The sequence below is a fragment of the Rattus norvegicus genome, chromosome 3, assembly GCF_021556685.1.
Source record: "Rattus norvegicus strain SHRSP/BbbUtx chromosome 3, alternate assembly SHRSP_T2T, whole genome shotgun sequence".
NCBI classification, from domain to species: Eukaryota; Metazoa; Chordata; class Mammalia; order Rodentia; family Muridae; genus Rattus; species Rattus norvegicus.
This window is the reverse complement of record NC_141536.1, coordinates 127,207,875-127,227,357: the sequence shown is the minus strand read 5'-3', so window position 1 is coordinate 127,227,357 and position 19,483 is coordinate 127,207,875. Positions and strand designations below refer to the sequence as shown.

Here is a 19,483-nt window from a genome sequence, read left to right as displayed (position 1 = left end):
GCAATGAGGCCTACATGAGATTTTACTTCTGATCATTTAAAGTGTTTTCTTCTCTTAAGATAAAGTGGTGTAGGCAACCTAGACCCTAGAAGTTAAAAAACGAATAAAAAGCAGGGACAGAACTCAGATGCTCTTAAACGTGGGGAGGAGGAGCTGGAGAGATGGTCACTGTTGAGCACTGTTCCCAGCAGACCTGAAGTGGCTCCCATTGTCCGTAACATTGTTCCCGGGGACCCTCTCCTGGTCTCCGCAGGCACCAAGCATGCACACAATGGAAACATGCAGAACAAAAATAACAAACCCAGGAAAAGAGGGATGAATCTGCTCTTCTCAAGTTCAAAGCTAGAGTAGCTTCGGAGCTCTGGTCATCTGGACAAGACAGACGTGTGACCAATACTAGGTATGGTGGGCCAGGCATGCCTGTCATCCCCAGACTAAAGGCAGACAGATCAATATGAGTGGAGGCCAGCCTCGTCTACATGGTAGTTCCAGGCCAACCAAGGCTACACAATGAGATCTGTCTCCAGAAACAAAGTACAACAAAGAATTCTGGTATCAGTGTCTACAGCAGTCACTATGAAGAGTTCTCATTGTACTGCACAAGAACTCTCAAGAACCGGGCAATTTGTCCTTCCTCCCATCCTCAGGCGTGTGATCATCCCACAGGAATGACAGAGACCAGAAGGAGGAAAGGTGTAGCATGTGAACATGAACATGTTTTCCCATCACATCACGTACTGACACGTGTGCACATATTCCTAGGTTCCCCGCATCTCCTTTGCTTTCAGGCTGGATTCCAAGGATGCCCAATCATTACGTAGCAGCATCTTTACGTAAACAGAAGTAAACGAGAACTCGAAATACTACTAAGCATGACTAGTATGAGGTTGCTAGTTAGTAGCTCAATAGATAGCTTCTTGCTTCAAACTGTAATAATTTCGATGTGAAAGTTACTTATTTCTGATAAAAATTCCAGGGGTTGGGGATTTAGCTCAGTGGTAGAGCACTTGCCTAGGATGCGCAAGGCCCTGGGTTCGGTCCCCAGCTCTGAAAAAAAAGAACCAAAAAAAAAAAAAAAAAATTCCAGGAGACATTACAATTGAATCAAATGTTTATTATTTTTTCCCCTGTGACATGGTATCATTTAGTCTTGCTAGATCTCCAAATGACACGGTTGCTGAACCTCTTTCAGCTAGCCTTGCCTGAAAACAAGAAAAATGAGAGACATTAGATGCAGATAAGGCCAACCCAGAGTAACCCCAATCATGATATGCATGATATACCCTAAGTCAATCAACAATGGGAAACAAGCAGAAACACAAACCCTCTAAGAACTATCATTACCTGAGAGTCATGGTATTTCCATCCTATCATATGGTAGATCTGATATGTGGCAGGAATGGAACCATCCTCATTGCTGTACATTTCTAAAAAGACAAACATCGTTAAATTCTGGAACAGTATCTATCTGCTCCTAATAAACACCTACTTCCAAGAGAAATGAGTTCTAGGCTAGCTGTAGGATCTGTGTGCCTCACATAACAAGGCTCAACACAGAGAAGCTGACACTATGGAAACAAGAACTGCTTGGAAACAGACACAGATAGGATCTATATTCTGAGAGAAAACGAAAATCAAAATTCCCACGAAGCCCGACAGCACCTTACTAGAAGGGAACGGCGCTGTGGAATGAACAGCACGCAGCACAAACCCTCCGTGACTGCAGGTAGAGGAGTGGGCGACTCACCTCTGTACACCGCCGCAGCTGCCAGCATTGTGTCTCGGTGCAGCAGGGCTTTTCTGTTCCAAGAACAGTTGCTCTCACCCATCCCTAAAAATAAACCACAGGCAGTCTGAGGAAGTACTGCAAACACGCCGAGCAGCTCAGCATCAAGACACGATCCACCTCATCCAACAGCACAGCCACTCAGTCTCACCGGCTTTCACATTCCTGCTGGGCCCTCACTGACTGGAGCAGAGCTGTTTGAATCCTCTGCACTACCAAGTCAAGGAAAGTTAATTCTCAGCAGGGAAGCACCAGGATCCTTCCCACAACAGCCACAGTCTACAGTGAGCCGGCTCAGCAAAAGCCACCTAGGCCCTAGATGGGTCGCAAGCATTGGCAAGGGTCTTTCAAAGAATACCTCACCTTATACCCCTTTTTGCTGGCTCTCTGAAGCAGGACACTGTGACAGTGCCTCCTTCCTTCTAAGCAGCACATAAAATTACAACTGTAAACTTGGATGAGGGCTGTGGAACTCAATGACCATGCCTTCAAATTGTTTTGATATTTTACCAACAACAGATTTAAAACTTATGTGTATTTCCCCATAGAGGCACTTATTTTAGTATTTTAAAATTAATCTACAGACCTTTTCTCTTTAAAAAAAAAGATTTATTTATTATATATAAGTACACTGTAACATAATTTCCTTTTAAGTTTTTTTTTACATTCATTTATTTATTATATATAAGTACACTGTATCTGTCTTCAGACACACCAAAAGAGAGCATCAGATCTCATTACAGATGGTTGGGAGCCACCATGTGGTTGCTGGGATTTGAACTCAGGACCTCTGGAAGAGCAGTCAGTGCTCTTAACCACTGAGCCATCTCTCTAGCCCCAACCTTTTCTTTAAGTCGATGGTAAGAGGCTATTTACTGAAAATTTCTATTGTATAGCTAGAGAGATAGCTAGGAGGTACAGTCTTTGCCTAATGAGGGCAAGAGGCTGGGGATATGTATGAATGGATACAGTGCTTGCTACACAACCACGAACTCCAGCTCACACATAAAGAGCAGGTGTGGTGGTATCTGCTGTAATCCTTATGCTGGGAAGGGAGACAAGGGAATCCTGAGGGCAGCTAGTCTAGCAAATTAGTGACTCCAGGCTCAGTGACAAAGGAAAACAGAGGGAGCAAGAGACAATGATCTCTGGCAACCACGTATACACATATAGAGGCTGCACATGCAACTCATATGCACACAGAAGCACACACCCCTACACACACACACACACAGAGAGAGAGAGAGAGAGAGAGAGAGAGAGAGAGAGAGATGTGCGCCTGGGTTCAATTCCCAGTACTATAAAAAATAAAAACAAATTAATGTAATATCAAATTAATGTTACCTATTTTTCTTTACATGTACATTTTAAAATATTTGAGAAGGCTATGTTTAAGATCATTCTACAAAAGAACTAAAGGAAATTTTACAAAGTTGTAATTATTCTTAATATTAAAATTTATTACATGAGCAAGTGTCTACTATTTACTTCTACTAGTCAAGAAATGATCATTTCTTCAATAGTTTAAAACAGTAATCTATTTTTAGATTTTTATTTAAATAAAATTTATATTTTTATTGTATTGGTTTTATTAAAAGCAGCCAACAAGGAGGCTGGAGAGCTGCCTCAGTTATGTGCACACACCACTCTTGCTAAGGATCTGAGTTTGGTTCCCAGAATACACCAGGCAGTGCCCAAGTCTGTAACTCCAGCTCCAGGAATCCGGCCCTCTTCTGGCTTCTAAGGGCACTACTTCAATAGGAATGACACTCATTCTATTAATAAACCCAGTGTCCCATATTTTGTGAGTTTAATGGTCTTAATTCATAGATCATTAATAGTCACAAACTACTAAGCTAAGTTAATTAAAAACACATGACTGGGTAAGGTGATGCACATTTAAAATCCCAGCACTTAGGAAAGAGAGCCAGGCAGACTGTCATTTCAGGGTCATCCTCAGAGTCATTCTCAGCTGTGTGAGACCCAGGTTCAAGTACAGAACAAATAAAAAACCTCTAACCCATCAACCAACCAAAACAAAAAATACTGGGGACCAGAGCAGTGGCCAAGTGGTTAGGCACACATGCCGCTCTTCAGAGGACCTGAGTTCAACTCGCAGCATCTGCATCAGAGGCTGGTAACTTCTGGTAACTCCAGTTCCAGAGGATCCACTGCCCTCTGTGGGTATCCACATGTGTGCCATATGCTCTTAGAGACATACATATTAAATAAAAACTAACAAATCCCACTATATACCCATCTTAAAAATATTCTCCCACATGGTGAACATGAATCACATAGCATCGAAGTAAGGCAGGGTTCACACTGCGGCAGTCTCTTACCAACGATGGATACAAAACTTAGTTTCTGCTCAACGTCCCACTGCCCTGGCTTCATTCCAAATCACATGCAGCAAATACAAAGACAACCCCCAACGCACTAGACATCGCCAAACAACTGTTACTTACATATTCTAAGTAAGACTCTTAGGCATATGCCATCTCTGTGAGTCTGACCCAGCTGGGTTATAGAGCACCGATACACGCATCAACAGTAACTCTCTTGCCACCGGAGTCCACTGTCCCCTCAGAAACACACACTGCTGTCCAGAACTTCCTCTTTCCTTGTGAAGTACCACAGAGAGAGAGAGAACCTCGACTCTGATTGCAACCTTACATAACTTAGGATAAGCATGATTCAACCTTAGCGGACTCAGTTTTTCACCTTTAAAATGGAATATCTTGTAGTTCATTGTGGGGAAGCTTTACTGACAACCATCTAGGAAAGATGTCTGTAATGGCAACTCAACCAGGACTTGGGAGAACAGACACTGCCTGGCAATGGTTTTAAGATTCTCAGTGATTTTACATTTGATCTTGGCCAAATGCTGAGGAGAGATTTCTCATAGAGGTGTTTTGTTTTGGTTTCTCAAGAAGAAAGGATTTCTTTATGTAGCCTTGGCTGTGTTGGAACTAGCTCTGAAGAGCAGACTGGCCTCGAACTCACACAGATCCACCTGCCTCTGCCTCCAGGGTGCTGGCGATGAAGGTGTGAGCCACCACTGCCCGGCTTTCTCACAGTGTTTTTAAGGTTAAATTCAAATGCTTATTAAAAACAAACTTTAATGTGGATTACTGAAACAATGCTGAGCATTGCCTTTAAAAAAAACCTGAACTTACCTTAAAACCACTGTGAAAGCCTTGAAAATGTCTCATGCATTCATCAGTTGATATGAAACTTGTTTGTAAAATTAGGTCAACCTTCTCCATTTTTTTCTGTGAATTAATAATAACGGTAGCTAAAATGAGATACACCTCAACCATCAGAAAACAAACACAACAGAGATAGGGAATACAATCGCTAACTGGAGGACGCCACCTTCCAGTTGGCACAGGAGCACCCCAGCAAACACCCGCACGCCTCCACCTCCCACCACCCTCGGACTTTTCCCACTGGGTAAATAGTGGAGACTTCAGGATATGAACTAAGCTGCCTGTCTCCATTACAACTTGGACAAGTCCCTTTCTTCTCTGTGCCTCAGTTTCCTCATACACCAGGGCAGACTGGCCATGCTACTTCCTGTCTTACCCTCCTATAAATCATGCCTAACAAACAGGCAAACAATGTACCTTCTACTACACTTGAATCTGAGTCATCCCTGGGGAAAATTCTCCCAAGACAAGCTAGAAGGCTCATCTGAGAAAATCTAGAAGCTTCTGATCTTCTATGGTTCCCCATTATCTGCCTATTCTATACACTTAGGCAGCATTATTACCACATTCCCCCAACACAAGAGTAGGACATACATAACCTCTCATATCTCCCGCCCATGACTGTATACACACTCTTCTTGGTGCAACCCTCAAACTCTCCCTACCCTTCATCCTGGAAAACTCACTTTAGCTCACCTAGGTTCTGCATTTTCTATAAGACTCTTAAGCAGATTTAAAGTCAATTCCTTGTGTTTCTCTCATTTTAAGTAGAGGTGTGTCTGTCTAGCTTGGGAGTCTTTTCATCTAGAATATTAGCAACTTGAGATGAGAAACTACAGATCTCCACCACTAGCTAAGGACTCAATAAACAGTCAGTGAATAAATATAAAAGCCATCAGTTAATGCTTCTGTTTAAACAAATAACATTTTTACAAATTATCTTTATATGATTCTTAAGTCACCTACAGATAAAAGACATCAAAAACATGACTTTTGTAAAAGGCCTGACAGTAGAGGTAAGAGATCTCTCTAAAGGGTAAGCATTCAGAACAGTTCCTCAAACTGTCAGACCTACTTAAAGCCCAGGGGGCAGGCATTACTAATAGGGAAGGGGCCCCAAAAAGGTTCTAAAACCTGATCTAGAAAGTGGTTAAAATGCAAGCATTGATTTACCGGAAGACCATGTGTGGTGGTTTGAAGAGAATGGCCCCCATAACCATAACTGAATCCTTTGTCCCTAGTTAGTGGAACTATCAGGGAAGGATTAGGAGACATGGCCTTATTGGAGTAGGTGTGGCTTTGAGGTTTCAAAAGTCCATGCTAAGCCTTTCCCTACCTGCCTGCCAATAGATCAGAATGTAAGATCCCAGCCCCATGTGCCATGCTGTCCTGCCTGCCACCAAGCTTCCTACCATGATGATAATGGACTAGGCCTCAAAAACTTCCACTTAAATGTATTCTTTTATAGCAGTTGCCTGGTCAGTTGGTGTCTCTTCACAGCAACATAACTAAGACACCATGTGTCTCACACCTGCCTTCTTGCACCTTCAGATTGAAGCATTTCTCAATCCTCACCAGAGAAGCTTCTTTTTGTCATAGATGACAGTCAACACTGAGAGCCACAAATGGCCATGGTGCAGAGAAGTAGAGACTGCAGAATGCTCAGTTCTAAATGGAACACACACACACACACACACACACACACACACACACACACACACACACACACACACACTGAACCCCCTGTGTCAAAGGCTCAGGGATCATCAGACAGAATATAGGAGCCAGCAGGAAATGACAGGGAGGAGACAGTGTCTTCTGGACGTAGCAGGACAGCTGCACATGTAAACCAGTGTGGTAGCATCACCTGGAATTCCCCAGCCAAATCAAGTCCCAGCATGGAAAGTGGAGCTGGGCAGTGTTCCACCCCTGCCTGAGGAGCGATTAGCCACTGTTAGCTGGGAGAGGAAGGGTCAGTTTTCTCCAAGAGTGTAGTCATGATAAGTTAGCTACATTCCAGCAGGCTACAGATCCAAGCAGCACAAACTGACGTTGAGGGCGTGGGAGAGGGCAGAGACATAAAACTGGGTGGAAGGGAAGGCGGATGGGTCTTAAAAGAATTTGGAGCGAGTGAATATGATCAAAAACTTATTTTATGAAATTCTGAAAGAAACAACAAAAAACATTTTTAAAAACCACAAGCAGTTATAACACTAAAGCGTTAACAAAAAGGCTAATCTCACTATTTGAAAGATGCAACTATATATTTTAGTATAAATACATACATACATACATATATATACACACATATATACACACACATATATACATATATACATACATATATACTACATTAATGTATAGAATAAAACTGTGGATTCAAGTAACTAATCCTAGGTTTAGCATGACTACAGACAAGGTACTTATGCCTTTGATGAGTTCACCTGTAAATCAAGACATTAGAAAACCTTGTGCCAGATACAATACAGCACTCAGGAAGCAGAGACACGCAGATAGTAAGTCTGAGGTAAGCCTGCAATCCAAAGCAAGATCAAGGCTAGCTTGAGGGTGCAAAGGCAGATCCTGTATCGAAAAATCAGAGGCTGGAGATGTAGCTCAGTGGCAAAGCACTTGGATTATATGTGCAAGGCTAAAGTTTTTGATCCCTAGAAAAACAACCCACACATGGAAAGAAAAAGAATAGCCCAGAGAACTGCAGAGTAATTACTGTATTTTTAAATCAGTGGGCAGTAACCTTTTCCAACTGATAGATCTAATTTCTTGTCTCTTTCTATTTTCTTTCTTGAAATGAATCATGAGTACAGCATTTATTATAGACTAGTAGAAAATAAACACTGTATTCAAAGAATTATTGTTGGAGCCTAAATGAGAAATTATAATTTCATTACCATATCTTAAGCTTTTACATAAAAGGGCTCCATGTTTCTGAGTCTGTTTAGTACTTGGGGACATTTCAAAAAATGTTTGCTGTGCTTTATTATCTTTATCATCTTGAGTGTGCACCAGTAGCCTACCAATCCTGTTTCTCATGATGCAAAGGGACCACAGTGATTAGTTTTTGTCTATGTGTATCTTCCTATGTTAATAGGACAGTGTAACTGCACTCTCAGAAGAGTGGTAAACACGTGGAACAAGAAACAGGCCAGACCCTTACCACTAACAGACAACTACAGCAAGCAATGAGAGTCGGGTAAGACGCCAGGGCACAAGACAAACGCTTGGCACCTAAGTCAGCCACTCAGACTCAAGGGTTCTCTTTAGCCCTAATGCTTCTTACTCAACATAAAAGCAGTTACCAAGAGGAACACTGGGAAGAAAAAAGTACAAAAATGTTTGTAAAAACCATAAATCTATAAATGTAAGAACAGGCAAGCAATTACATAAATTTCATTATTTCAAAATGTATTATAAATTTTCAGAAACAGATGAAGGCTTCCTTACAGGCAAGCATAATTCTATTTCATAGACCCCCCCCCCCAACTTTAACTCCTCTAGCCATCAAAATTGCCCATGCTATTAGTGAAGAGTGTGTGTGTGTGTGTGTGTGTGTGTGTGTGTGTGTGTGTGTGTGTGTACAAGCCGTTCACAAAGTCTCACAAAGGAGGACAGCTGTAATTTCTCCATGGCAGGTGTTTCTTCCTGAATAAGTCACACTTTTTCAAAGCCGAGAGGCGGGAGCTGCATCCCTGCTGTCCCTCAGGGTGTCTGCCTGGTCGTGATTTGCTCTGCCTGTGAGACACCCTCACCCTGTAGCGGATAGCTCCCCCTGCTGTAACTTCTGCTGCTGCTTGCTGGCAGATCTCAGCCTAAGCAGCCCCTCCTTTGAAGGTCTGGCACTGGCCGGTTTTCCTGTGCACCTCTCACTCTGAGGGGACAGGTTTCAGTAAGTGTTAGTGTCCATCAAGTTCCACTCTCTACCTCACCTCCAATGAGCTTCGTCCTCCCCTCCGCCCCTGTATGTGTGAGATGTCCCCGACAGAGTTTGTAACTTTAACCCCTTTACTTTCAAGTCACCCACCAAGCATCTCATTTTCCGAGTGCATCACCCAGCCCTTTCAGCATTACTGAGTACTTCAGCTGTAATCATTTCCTGACTGTGTGGAGACCGCTTAGGTACAGCAACGTTCATCCAACTTCCCAGCTCACGTTTGCCTTCCACTTCACCATTTCAATTATATTTGTAGAGTGATCTTAGAAATAGCAGGACACCAACCCAAACTGACCCAACTTCCTGTTGCTGCCAATCAGGTAAGTCTGATTGACTTTAGTGAACCCTTCAAACTCTGTAACTTCCCCTAGTCATTCACCTTTCTCTCCAGTGACTATGTCAGTGCTTCTACACAATTCTCAGACTAAGAATCTCCACACAGCATTACTTCCTCTGTATCAAGGCAAAGAGCCCCATAAGCAGGATCTTCTTGCTATCAAACACAAACACCTAAGTGCACTAACTATCCTCCCGTCATCAACATATCTGCCTCCACATTCCCCAGTCAGCTCTGCTGCAGTGATGTGGGAGACTCAAACTACTACAGCAGGCAAGAGGCTCATGAATGGGGCCAAATTTTTAAGATGACATTCACCAAATGCAAATTTGACAAAGGTCATTGAATAAGTCACAGATTAGGATAGAGAAGAGAAGAAGAAATGCCACACCCTAGAGGAGCTTTACCAGATGAAGCAGACTAAAGAATGTGTTCTCACGGTGGGCGGGCATGACCATGAAGAGGTAAATCAAGAGCTCTCTATTGATACCAGGACCACCCCGCAGGTTGGTGTGTACCAGGACACTAAGACTAGACCTTGAACACAAGGCATTTGTAGGGACTTTTGAAGGTCTAGGTGACCAGCCTGATGAGCTACATAATGTAACTTTCAAAGCCAAGCTAAAGCTCTGGATCTGAACTAATGATAAGGGCCTTCCCCAATTCTGAACAAGAGACCGCAAACATGTATGTAGGAAAAATGTACTACAACACATTAATGTGAGTAGATCATGCCTTTAACCCAAGCTAAGGCAATGCAGAGTTCAAGGTCAGCCTGGGCCAAACCATGAGACACAGTCTCACAAAAGCAAATGAATTTGGGAAATCAATATATTTTGGTACTGGAGATCAAACCTCGGGAATGGAAAACAACATTAATAGGGTCTGTTACTGTTTAAACATGGAACCCACCATCACCACCTCCACTGCCAGCACGAAAAGGCTCATGTGTTTGAAATATTGGTCCCCAGTTGGTGGCACTGCTTTGGAAGATTGTGGAAGAGGTGAGTTCTTGAGGAAGGAAGTGAGTAACTGGGATGCTAAGCCTTGAGCATCACAGCCTGGCTCTGTGTCACTGTGGCCTCCTGCTGTGGTCTCTCCAACTGCCTCTTTCTCCTGTCACAGTGCCTTCCCTGCCACGGCAGACTGTACACCCTGAACCCTGAGCCAACAGAGGCCTTTCCCTTAGTTGTTTCCGTAAGGTATTTGGTCATAAAGACAAAAGTAAGTAATCTGGGGACTTTAAGGTTTTGTGTTGAATATGACCCTCACTTCCCACAGTCCCATCACTCAAGTCTCCATCTTACTTTCCTCTGACAAATGCCTTTCTTCAGTTCTGGCTATGTTCTCTTGCAAAAAGGCTTTTGCATATGCTGTCCTCTGTGCCTGAGACACTTCCCTCATCTTTTCATCTGGTTAACTCATCTCTATTTCTTTAGAACATGGCTCAACACAGGGACCCCAGTGGAGGAGTTAGAAAAGGACTGAAGGAGCTGAAGGGGTTTGCAACCCCATAGTAAGAACAACAATATCAACCAACCAGATCCCCCGAGCTCCCAGGGACTAAACCACCAATCAAAGAGTACACATGGACAGACCTATGGCTCTAGCCGCATACATAGCAGGGAATGGTCTTGTCGGCCATCAATGGGAGAAGAGGCCCTTGGTCCTGTGAAGGCTCATTTCCCCAGTGGAGAGGAATGCCAGGGTGGTGAAGTAAAGTGGAAAGGGAGGAACTTCATAGAAGCAGAGGGAGGAGGGAAGGAAGAGGGGAGAACCAGGAAAGGGGATAACATTTGAAATGTAAATATATAAAACATACAATTAAAAATGAAAAAAAAGACATAAGGGAAAAAAAAGACCATGGCTCAAATACCATGTTTTCAAATATAATTTCTTTAATCTCCCAGACCAGATCTACTCTCAACTAAATCCTCAACCCTAAACTCATCAAATTATCTAAGGACTGTAATATTTTAAATGTGTGTGTGTGTGAATGTGTGCGTGCGCGTGTGTGCACATACTTAGACCTCAAGTATAAACTGTTGCTACCGGAAACCCCTGGATTATTGACAAATGTACCTAAAACAAGATCTTCCTATATTATCCCAGAAGCAGACATAGTGCTAACAAGCCTCGATCTTATAGCGCTAACCACAACTGATTTAACTCTCCTTTGTGCCATCTGCCTGCTGTCTACCTCCTTCTACATTGTACACCATAGCTCTAATGACAGTGTGCTTTCTCAGCAGAAACAGACCCCTAGTGCTTAGCCTATCACTGTCCTAGAGTACACTGTTAAAATGCCTCTCAAATAGTCTGCAAATTCTTTAAAATGCCTTACCTTTTAAATCTTCCATCAATTCAAACATTCCAGGATAGTTAACTTGAATTTCATCAGTATCCTATTTTTTAAAGAAAAATGTATTATGTGACAATCACGAAAGACAATCAAAAATTAAGCTAAAGAGCTGTTAACTATTTCCCAGCACTCTTGAGGTAGGCAGGAAATTTCACTATCAAGTACTTAGCAATAATAGGCAAGTGCCTACCTCTGAGGTCTATCTCCAACCCCAAGAACTGCCTTGTTTTTAATACTTTTCACAAATGTTATCTTCTAAAAATCTAGCAACTGTACTAATTTCTACATTGAAAAGAAAATAGAGTAACTCTGTTTTATGTTGGAATGGTTACTTTTATTTTCTTACTATGTAGCCTAGAATGCTGTGGAATTCACTGGTTGGCCTCAAAATAAAAAATCGTCTCACCTCTGCTACTGCTGAGATTAAAGGCTTTTACCACAATGAGTGGCTTCTTGTTTTTTGTAAAATATCCCCCAAAGAGGTGTACCATTTGTGGTATTACAAGACCAAGTCAGGCATGCTCCTATTCAATCTCCCACCTCCAAACATCCATTTAACATACTGAGATATAGGATATATCAGGTATTAAACTGGGAAGAAAAAACACTACATTTCTAATCATCACCTTGACACAATGGAGAGTCACCTGGGAAGAGAACTCAATGAGGGACCATTCTATCAGGGCTGTCTTGATATGGGAAGACCTGACCCACCGTGGGCAGCACTACTCCCTGGGGATTGGAGACGGGGTTGTACAGGCATGAGAAAAGTTTTTTGTTTTTTTTGTTTGTTTGTTTGGGTTTTTTTTTTTTTTTTTTTTTTTTTTTTTTTTTTTTTTTTTGAGCTGAGGACTGAACCCAGGGCCTTGCGCTTGCTAGGCAAGTGCTCTACCACTGAGCTAAATCCTCAACCCCATGAGAAAAGTTTTAAACACTTAAGAAGTGAGCTGGGTAATGAGCATACATGCTTCTACATGACTGTATTGCTTCAAGTTCCTGTCTTGGGTAGAAGAATAAAGTATCGAATGTCACGAGGAGCCTTTCTACTTCAAACTTGCTCTATCGCTTCTCCCTATGCATAGATTGTATTGTTCCTTTCTATTATTGGAAATATGCATGTATTGGAATGTGTGCACATGGGGGGAGGAGATCATATTTTATAACAGGACTGGGAATTGAACTAAAGATCCTCACACACGCTACGTAAAGGTTCTACCACTGAGCTGTATTGCCAGCCTTGTGTGTGCTAAGCAGTGTCTATTAAAATGGATAGTGACCATTTAATCTCTGCACTTTTTACATTAATGAACCATTAAAGAGACCCTTGTTCAGACACAGCAGTACAGGTTTATGACCCCGTAAGTCTGTGATGCTGAGGCAAGTCCACAGGTTCAAGGTGTCACTGAGCTACAGTGTGAGTTCAAGGCCAGCCTGAGCAGTTAAGTAGAGCTTCTCTCAAAATAAAAAGTAAAATAATGTATGGTAGAGTGGTTCACTGTTAATCCCAGCCTTCAGAGAGGCAGGCAGATCTCTGAGTTCAAGGTCAGCCTGGTCTACACAGTGAGTTCCACTATAGTCGCATAATAATCCACTCCACACCTTTTGTGTTATCCCTTCCTACGCCCCGTCTGCATAGTTTAGAGGTTCTTATCTTCCCAGTAATTATTTTTTTCACCTCAATTATAGGTTTGTAACAATATGGTGGGTAATTCTTGAAATGAGAGTAGACTTGCAATTGTTATTATTATCATTGTTTACCGTAAATAAAAGAATATTAAAATTAAAACTTTAAACCAGTGGCTTCTGGCTAGTCACACCAGATCTCAAGATCTGATGAAAATCCCTGACACTCTGCTCTACATAACAACAACAACTATAACAACAACAACTACAACAACAACAACAAATGATTTTGTGCACAGGTTCCGGTGTATCAGACACTAAATTCTATGGGGCCCACTACACACTGAAGAACACTATATGAGAATGGCTTTTGTTGGCTGCTACACCCAAAGTACTAGAACAGCACCACAGCCCAGAACTCAATAAACGTCTGCTGCAAGACTGAATCCATGATGAGGATGAGGAAGATATTTATTCAGAGAGAGAAATGAAGCCGTGACATTTTCCTGTTAGTGAACACAATGTGGGTACTAAGATGGAGAGCACATATCTGTACTACTTTAGAAAACACAGCTAAGAATGGGAACTCCAGAACCATATACATACATATATAAATACGCAGACACACAATGCTAAAGTAGTTCATTAAAAAAAGAATGAAAATGCAGAGAATTCACAATAACAAGTAGTACGGACTATTTTTAGTTTAGCAGAATAAGTTCTAGCACAATATTTGTGTTAATAGTGTTTGTTTTCTGCTTTTCGAGACAGGGTGACTCTGTGCAGCCTTGGCTATACTGGAACACTCTGTAGGCCAGGCCAGCCCAGAACTAGGAGATCCAGCAGTCTCTCTCTACCTCCCACGAGATGGGACTAAAAGTGTGAGCCACCCCAAATACCAAAGACTAAAATTTTGAGAAATCCTGTTCTCCAAAGAAAACTAAGATTTGCGGGATTAAAGCCAAATGAGGTTTTTTTTTTTTCCCCAGTCTATCTGTAGTTTTACATTTATAATTAAAATTATTTGAGTTACTTATATAATTAAAATATCTTTAAAATATAATTACCCCCTCAATGCATAATTTCTTATATGTTGGTTCTTCAACATGAAGCTATGTTCTCCAATTTTCAGATGTTCGATATTTCAAAACCATGTTTTTATTGGTTTAGATAATGTAAACGTTTATTAAGAGTCAACCTAGACTCAAGAGAGAAGTCTCAGGACTGTGTCCAGCCCTTACCTTGAAGAAGCCTTGCCTAGTCTCCCAGCCCGCCCTTTCTTCCCTTCTCTGGAGGCTTTTTTTTTTTTTAAAGATTAGGCTTTCTGCCAGTTTACCCCCTTGCTTTCTTTCTCTCATTACACAAGATATACATAATTTTTGGTTGGTTGATTTCACAGTAAGTTCACTAAGTAGCTATTTTAACTGTAAGCCCATCTATCATCCCTAACTATGCACCTAGAGGCTGTCTTCAAGGAACTCCAGTGGCTGCCAATCACGTTGACACATTTCTGCATCTGAAGGGGCTGGAAAGCACAGCCAATCTATTCAACTCATCTGAGGAGAGGAATGGGTTCTATAGAATGACTGTGATGGGAGAGAGGTGGAAGGGAGAGACTCTTTGGGAAATCTATTCTTAGAAAGTGTTAGAAGTAGGATGAGGAAAGAGAAAAGCAGGTCATGGCACTCACTCTTTGGCCATTTAACATCAAGGGTCACCCAAGGTGAAACGCATTTACATTTCTTATAGAAATGCTGAGAGAAATGAAGTATCCTTCTCAAATTCCCGTCGGTAATACAGGGACGGGGCAAAGATTTAAGTTATAGTCACTAAAGCCAGGTGTGCGTGCCTGTAATCAAAGTACACTGAGTTCAGAAAGGAGCAGCACCTCAAAGTCACAGTGACTTCCACACTGGCCTGTGCACATAAAACACCAAGTCTAAAAACACCCCCCCAAAATAAGGTAAGCCATATGCAGTGCTTGACCCAGTCTGTGCAGAATCTACTTCTCTTCTGCACTTATTTCATATGGATCCTCTTTATAAAACTCTCCACTCTGTTTGAAATAGAACAAATTCTACCTCAACTAAGCCTAGACCTAGAGAACATCGTCATTTGTGTCTGCTTGAATTGATAGTTGGTGGTAGGGAGAGTATTACAAATGTCCCTATCATAGAAACATTTTGTCACATTTGTAGTGGTCTTAACCCAAATTACATCTAATTTGGATTTGAAGATTCTAACGGAGTAGTATTTTTATAAAGTTTCCTGCAGAGAGGATGGCAAGGTGGCACAGCAGGTAACGGCACTGAGTTCAGTCCTGGAAGCCCACACAGTAGGAGAGAACTGACTGCCAAAAGCTGCCCTCTGACCTCTACACATAGACCATGGCGTACCTTCCTCCCTCACAAAATAAATACATATAAAAGAAGTCATCTCTTCATAAATTCCAGTACATTTTTTGGAGTGACTTATTCTGGAATCTAAAAGTTTATATTACTGACCTCAGATTGTGTTTATGCACACTAAAGATAATAAATCATTCTCACCCACCCCCCAAAAGAAGAAAAACAAATGTGAGGAAATTGCCCCAAGCATTCCAGAACACTATTAATATATGCTGGTTTTTTTTTTAAGTTTTTTTTGTTTTTTTTTTTTTAAGCAATGTAGTAAGTAAGTTACTTGTGGGCTACTTAGTTCTCCTGAAACTCACCACAGTCAGAGTGTTGAAGCCAGCTCTTCCCAGCAGATGCCCTAGGTCATTGACAGCAGTGAAAGGAGAAATGTGTGGGGAAAAGCCTCCTTCCCTTTCTGTCTCTGCTAACTGTAGTGAACACCGGAGTTCATAGAGCGTGTCACCTCCAAACATTGCACCAACAAACACTCCATCTGGTTTTAAGACATAATGAATCTGCAATAAATATAACAAAACTATTCAAATTTTATAGACAGAAACATCAAAAGAATAAATATATTTTATGACTATCAATCTTATTTTGCCAAATTAATCAGAAAGTAAATATCAGACAAGAAATCCTAGAGTCACTGCTGTATGATGTATGTATGTATGCTGTATAGTAACGGCAAAGACAGACAATTCACTCACTAATGATACAAGTATCTGTAAGACGGATGCTGGGCCCTGCGTGCCTCCCTCCAGCTGCTCTCCCCGAGTCCCACTAAGACACGACATCATCTACCACCATCTACACTCTCTGCTCACTGATAAAAACCAATCTATAAGCATTGATCTAACACTTACTGAGCGTATGCAAAGGGCAGATACTATGTAAACAAGAACAGGTTCACAGGCAATAAAAGGAGAGAGAGAGTTCATATAGTGCATGCTGGGTGACACCAATTTGTCTTACATGGTAATTAAATCTCTCAGAAACATACTAGAAGCGTCTCTACAACAGCTGCTCTTAAAGTTCCCGAGGAGTGCCACCCAATGCAAGTCAGAGCCAAGGACACCCAGGCCACAGGACATTAAAATACTTGGTTTCACTCCATTCTGTCAGACTTATGAACAATGCAAACAGAAACATTTGTCAATCTGTGATAATAAACTATCTCAGAACAGACCAACGAAAGCCTTCTCACCTGTTCAAGTGCTCTAGGGAGGTCATTCACCCAGTGCAAACTAAAATATAAACACATATCTGTTTAATCTTAGTGTAATTATCAGTAGGATAAACCAAAAAAGGTACTAAACTGAAATCTGAAATTACATTGTTTTCTATATCCCACAAAAAATTCTGATCTTTTTATATTCTCCATACTTTTGCCTGGTTCAGAATGACATAGCTGGAACCAGCATACACATATTTTTGAATAATCTTTCATATGGTAATGTGTCTTTGAGTTCTTGCATTCTTTTCATGTTTTGACAGCTTATTTCTTTTTAGTGCTAAGTAATTCCAATGTCAAGATGTACCACAATTCAATACCTTAGTACTGAAAGACATCTATGCTGGATAGTTTTATGTCAACTTGACAATCTAAAATCATCTCAGAGAAGGGAGTCAATTAAGAAAATGGCTCCATATGGTCAGGCTGTATGCAAGCTTTTAGAGCATTTTCTTAATTAGTGATTAATGAGGTAAGACTCAGGGCATTACTGATGGTACCATCCCTGGACTGGGTAGTCCTGAGTTCGATAAGAAAGCAAACTGAGGGTTGGGGATTTAGCTCAGTGGTAGAGCACTTGCCTAGCAAGCGCAAGCCCCTGGGTTCGGTCCCCAGCTCCGGGGGAAAAAAAAAAAAGAAAGCAAACTGAGCAAGCCAGGGAGAGCAAGCTAGTAAACAGCACCCTCCACGACTTCTGCATCACTTCTGCCTGTAGGTTCCTTCCCTGCTTGAGTTCCTGCCCTCATGGCTTTTGCTGATGACCTGTTGTTATATGGGACACCGAGTGAAATAAACCCTTTCCTCCCCAACCTGCTTTGGTCATGATTTTTCATCACAGCAACAGTGACCCTAACTAAGACAAAACCTTAGGTGCTCACAAGTTTTAGCAGTTATTAACACAGCTGCGGCAGTTAACAGCATTTGCTTTTGCAAAACCTGAGTTCAGTGTTTGGCACCCAAATGGTGGCCATGATCATGTGTAACTCCAATTCCAGGGGATCCTACATCTGCTTCTGGCCTCCACAGGCATAAGACATGCATGTAGTGCAAATACATACTTACAAGCAAAATACTCACATACATAGAAAGCAAGTCTAAAATATTTTTTGAAACAGTAATATATTATTCATTGTCATGTTTTTGCATGGATATAAGTTTTCATTTCTTTGGGTAAATAAATAGCAGGACTCTAAATCCTGGATCCTAACAAAGATTATCAAGTTTCAGGAAATCATCAGCTAGTCTTTCAAAGTGCCTACGCCATTCTGCAGTCCCATCAGCAATGTTAGTAAGAAGAGTAAGGTGCTCTATACGTGCCAGTAGTCAGTGTTTGGCTTTTGCCTATTCTAATATGCAGATAGTATATCCAACATCTTTTAAGGGGATGGGAAACAAAGCTTTCTAAACTTACACATAAGAAACCTCTTAAATACCGTGTTTTCTGCTTATCCTGTTTAGTCTCAATGTGCAAGAGCAAAAGAGTTTTAGTAAATTAGCAACTTGGGAATAAAAAGACACTTAAGACCGTACATCTAATTTCCACTTGGGTATCCTGAATTCATAACTGTTGAACAGAAAAATTTTAGCATCTATAAACTAAGATAACCAGTTTGTAACTAAAAAGAATTTATTCTATCACAGTAAAGAATACAGCTCAGTGATAGACTGTCTTTAACACCCAAGATCTTAGGTTTAATTCCAGGTCCGAGGTGGGAGGGTATTAGTCCACTATCCATTGCTATTCTAAGAGTATAATATTATAACATAAATTAGATATATTTGTAACATATATATACACACATACACATACATATGCACACATGCATACGTTTTGTGTGTGTGTGTCTATGTCTATGTATGCAAGCTTGCACACATGTGCATGTGGAGACCAGAGGTTAACCTCAAGTATTCTTCTCAGGTTCTGACCATATTGTTTCTCAGTAGGGACTCTCATTGGTTTAAAATTAATCAAGTAAACTTGTTGTTGGCCAGGGAGTCCCAGGGATGTGCCTGACACTGCCTCTCCAGAGGTGTGAGAACAAGCATGTACCACATGCCTGCCTTGTATGTGGGTTTTGTGACACAAACTTATTGCTTCACGCTTATGCAGCAAGCACTCACCAACCAGAGAGTATCTCATTAGCCTCTCTAACATATTTCTTAAAAGTACAAACGGATCACTAACCTTAAGCTGCTAACCACCAGGTCAAACGTGTTTTCTGGGAAGGGAAGGAATTCTTCATCAGCTAAAATATTCACAGTAGGAATATCTGTTTCTATGGAATTTTTCTAATGATAAAAGATAAAAGTTCAATTATTTAAATAGCATCAATTACTAACACAACCACTGTTAAACACTGCTAATATTATATTCCGCTTAGCAGTTTCTATCAAAAAACAAAATACAAAATGTAGCACACAAAAAGCACTCAAGTTTTGTTAAATAACACTCAGCTGCTTCAAAAAATATAAAAAATACATCCATTCACACTAAAACAAATCTCAGGCACCTAAACATCTCAATGCAACAAATGAAGCTACAGACTACTGAATCTGAATGTACACTTTTAGACTCATAAGGATT

General features: G+C 41.2%; 1 protein-coding gene across 6 annotated transcripts in view; it reads right to left on the bottom strand.

Moving 5' to 3' along the window:
• Window positions 1–1,093: 1,093 nt before the first annotated feature.
• Window positions 1,094–19,483, bottom strand: part of Ndufaf5 (NADH:ubiquinone oxidoreductase complex assembly factor 5) — a 29,538-nt gene continuing 11,148 nt past the window's right edge. Inside the window, exons 5-12 of one of the 6 annotated variants that reach the window (XR_015682772.1) lie at window positions 19,085–19,188; window positions 16,873–16,912; window positions 15,983–16,180; window positions 11,629–11,689; window positions 4,966–5,061; window positions 1,748–1,831; window positions 1,345–1,427; window positions 1,094–1,202 (exon numbers count right to left, since the gene is read on the bottom strand). Coding sequence is in view for 2 of the 6 variants with exons in the window: in NM_001126371.1 (NP_001119843.1) it covers window positions 1,116–1,202; window positions 1,345–1,427; window positions 1,748–1,831; window positions 11,629–11,689; window positions 15,983–16,180; window positions 16,873–16,912; window positions 19,085–19,188 (657 nt within the window). In the remaining 4 variants the exon portion in view is untranslated. 6 annotated transcript variants of the gene reach the window in all.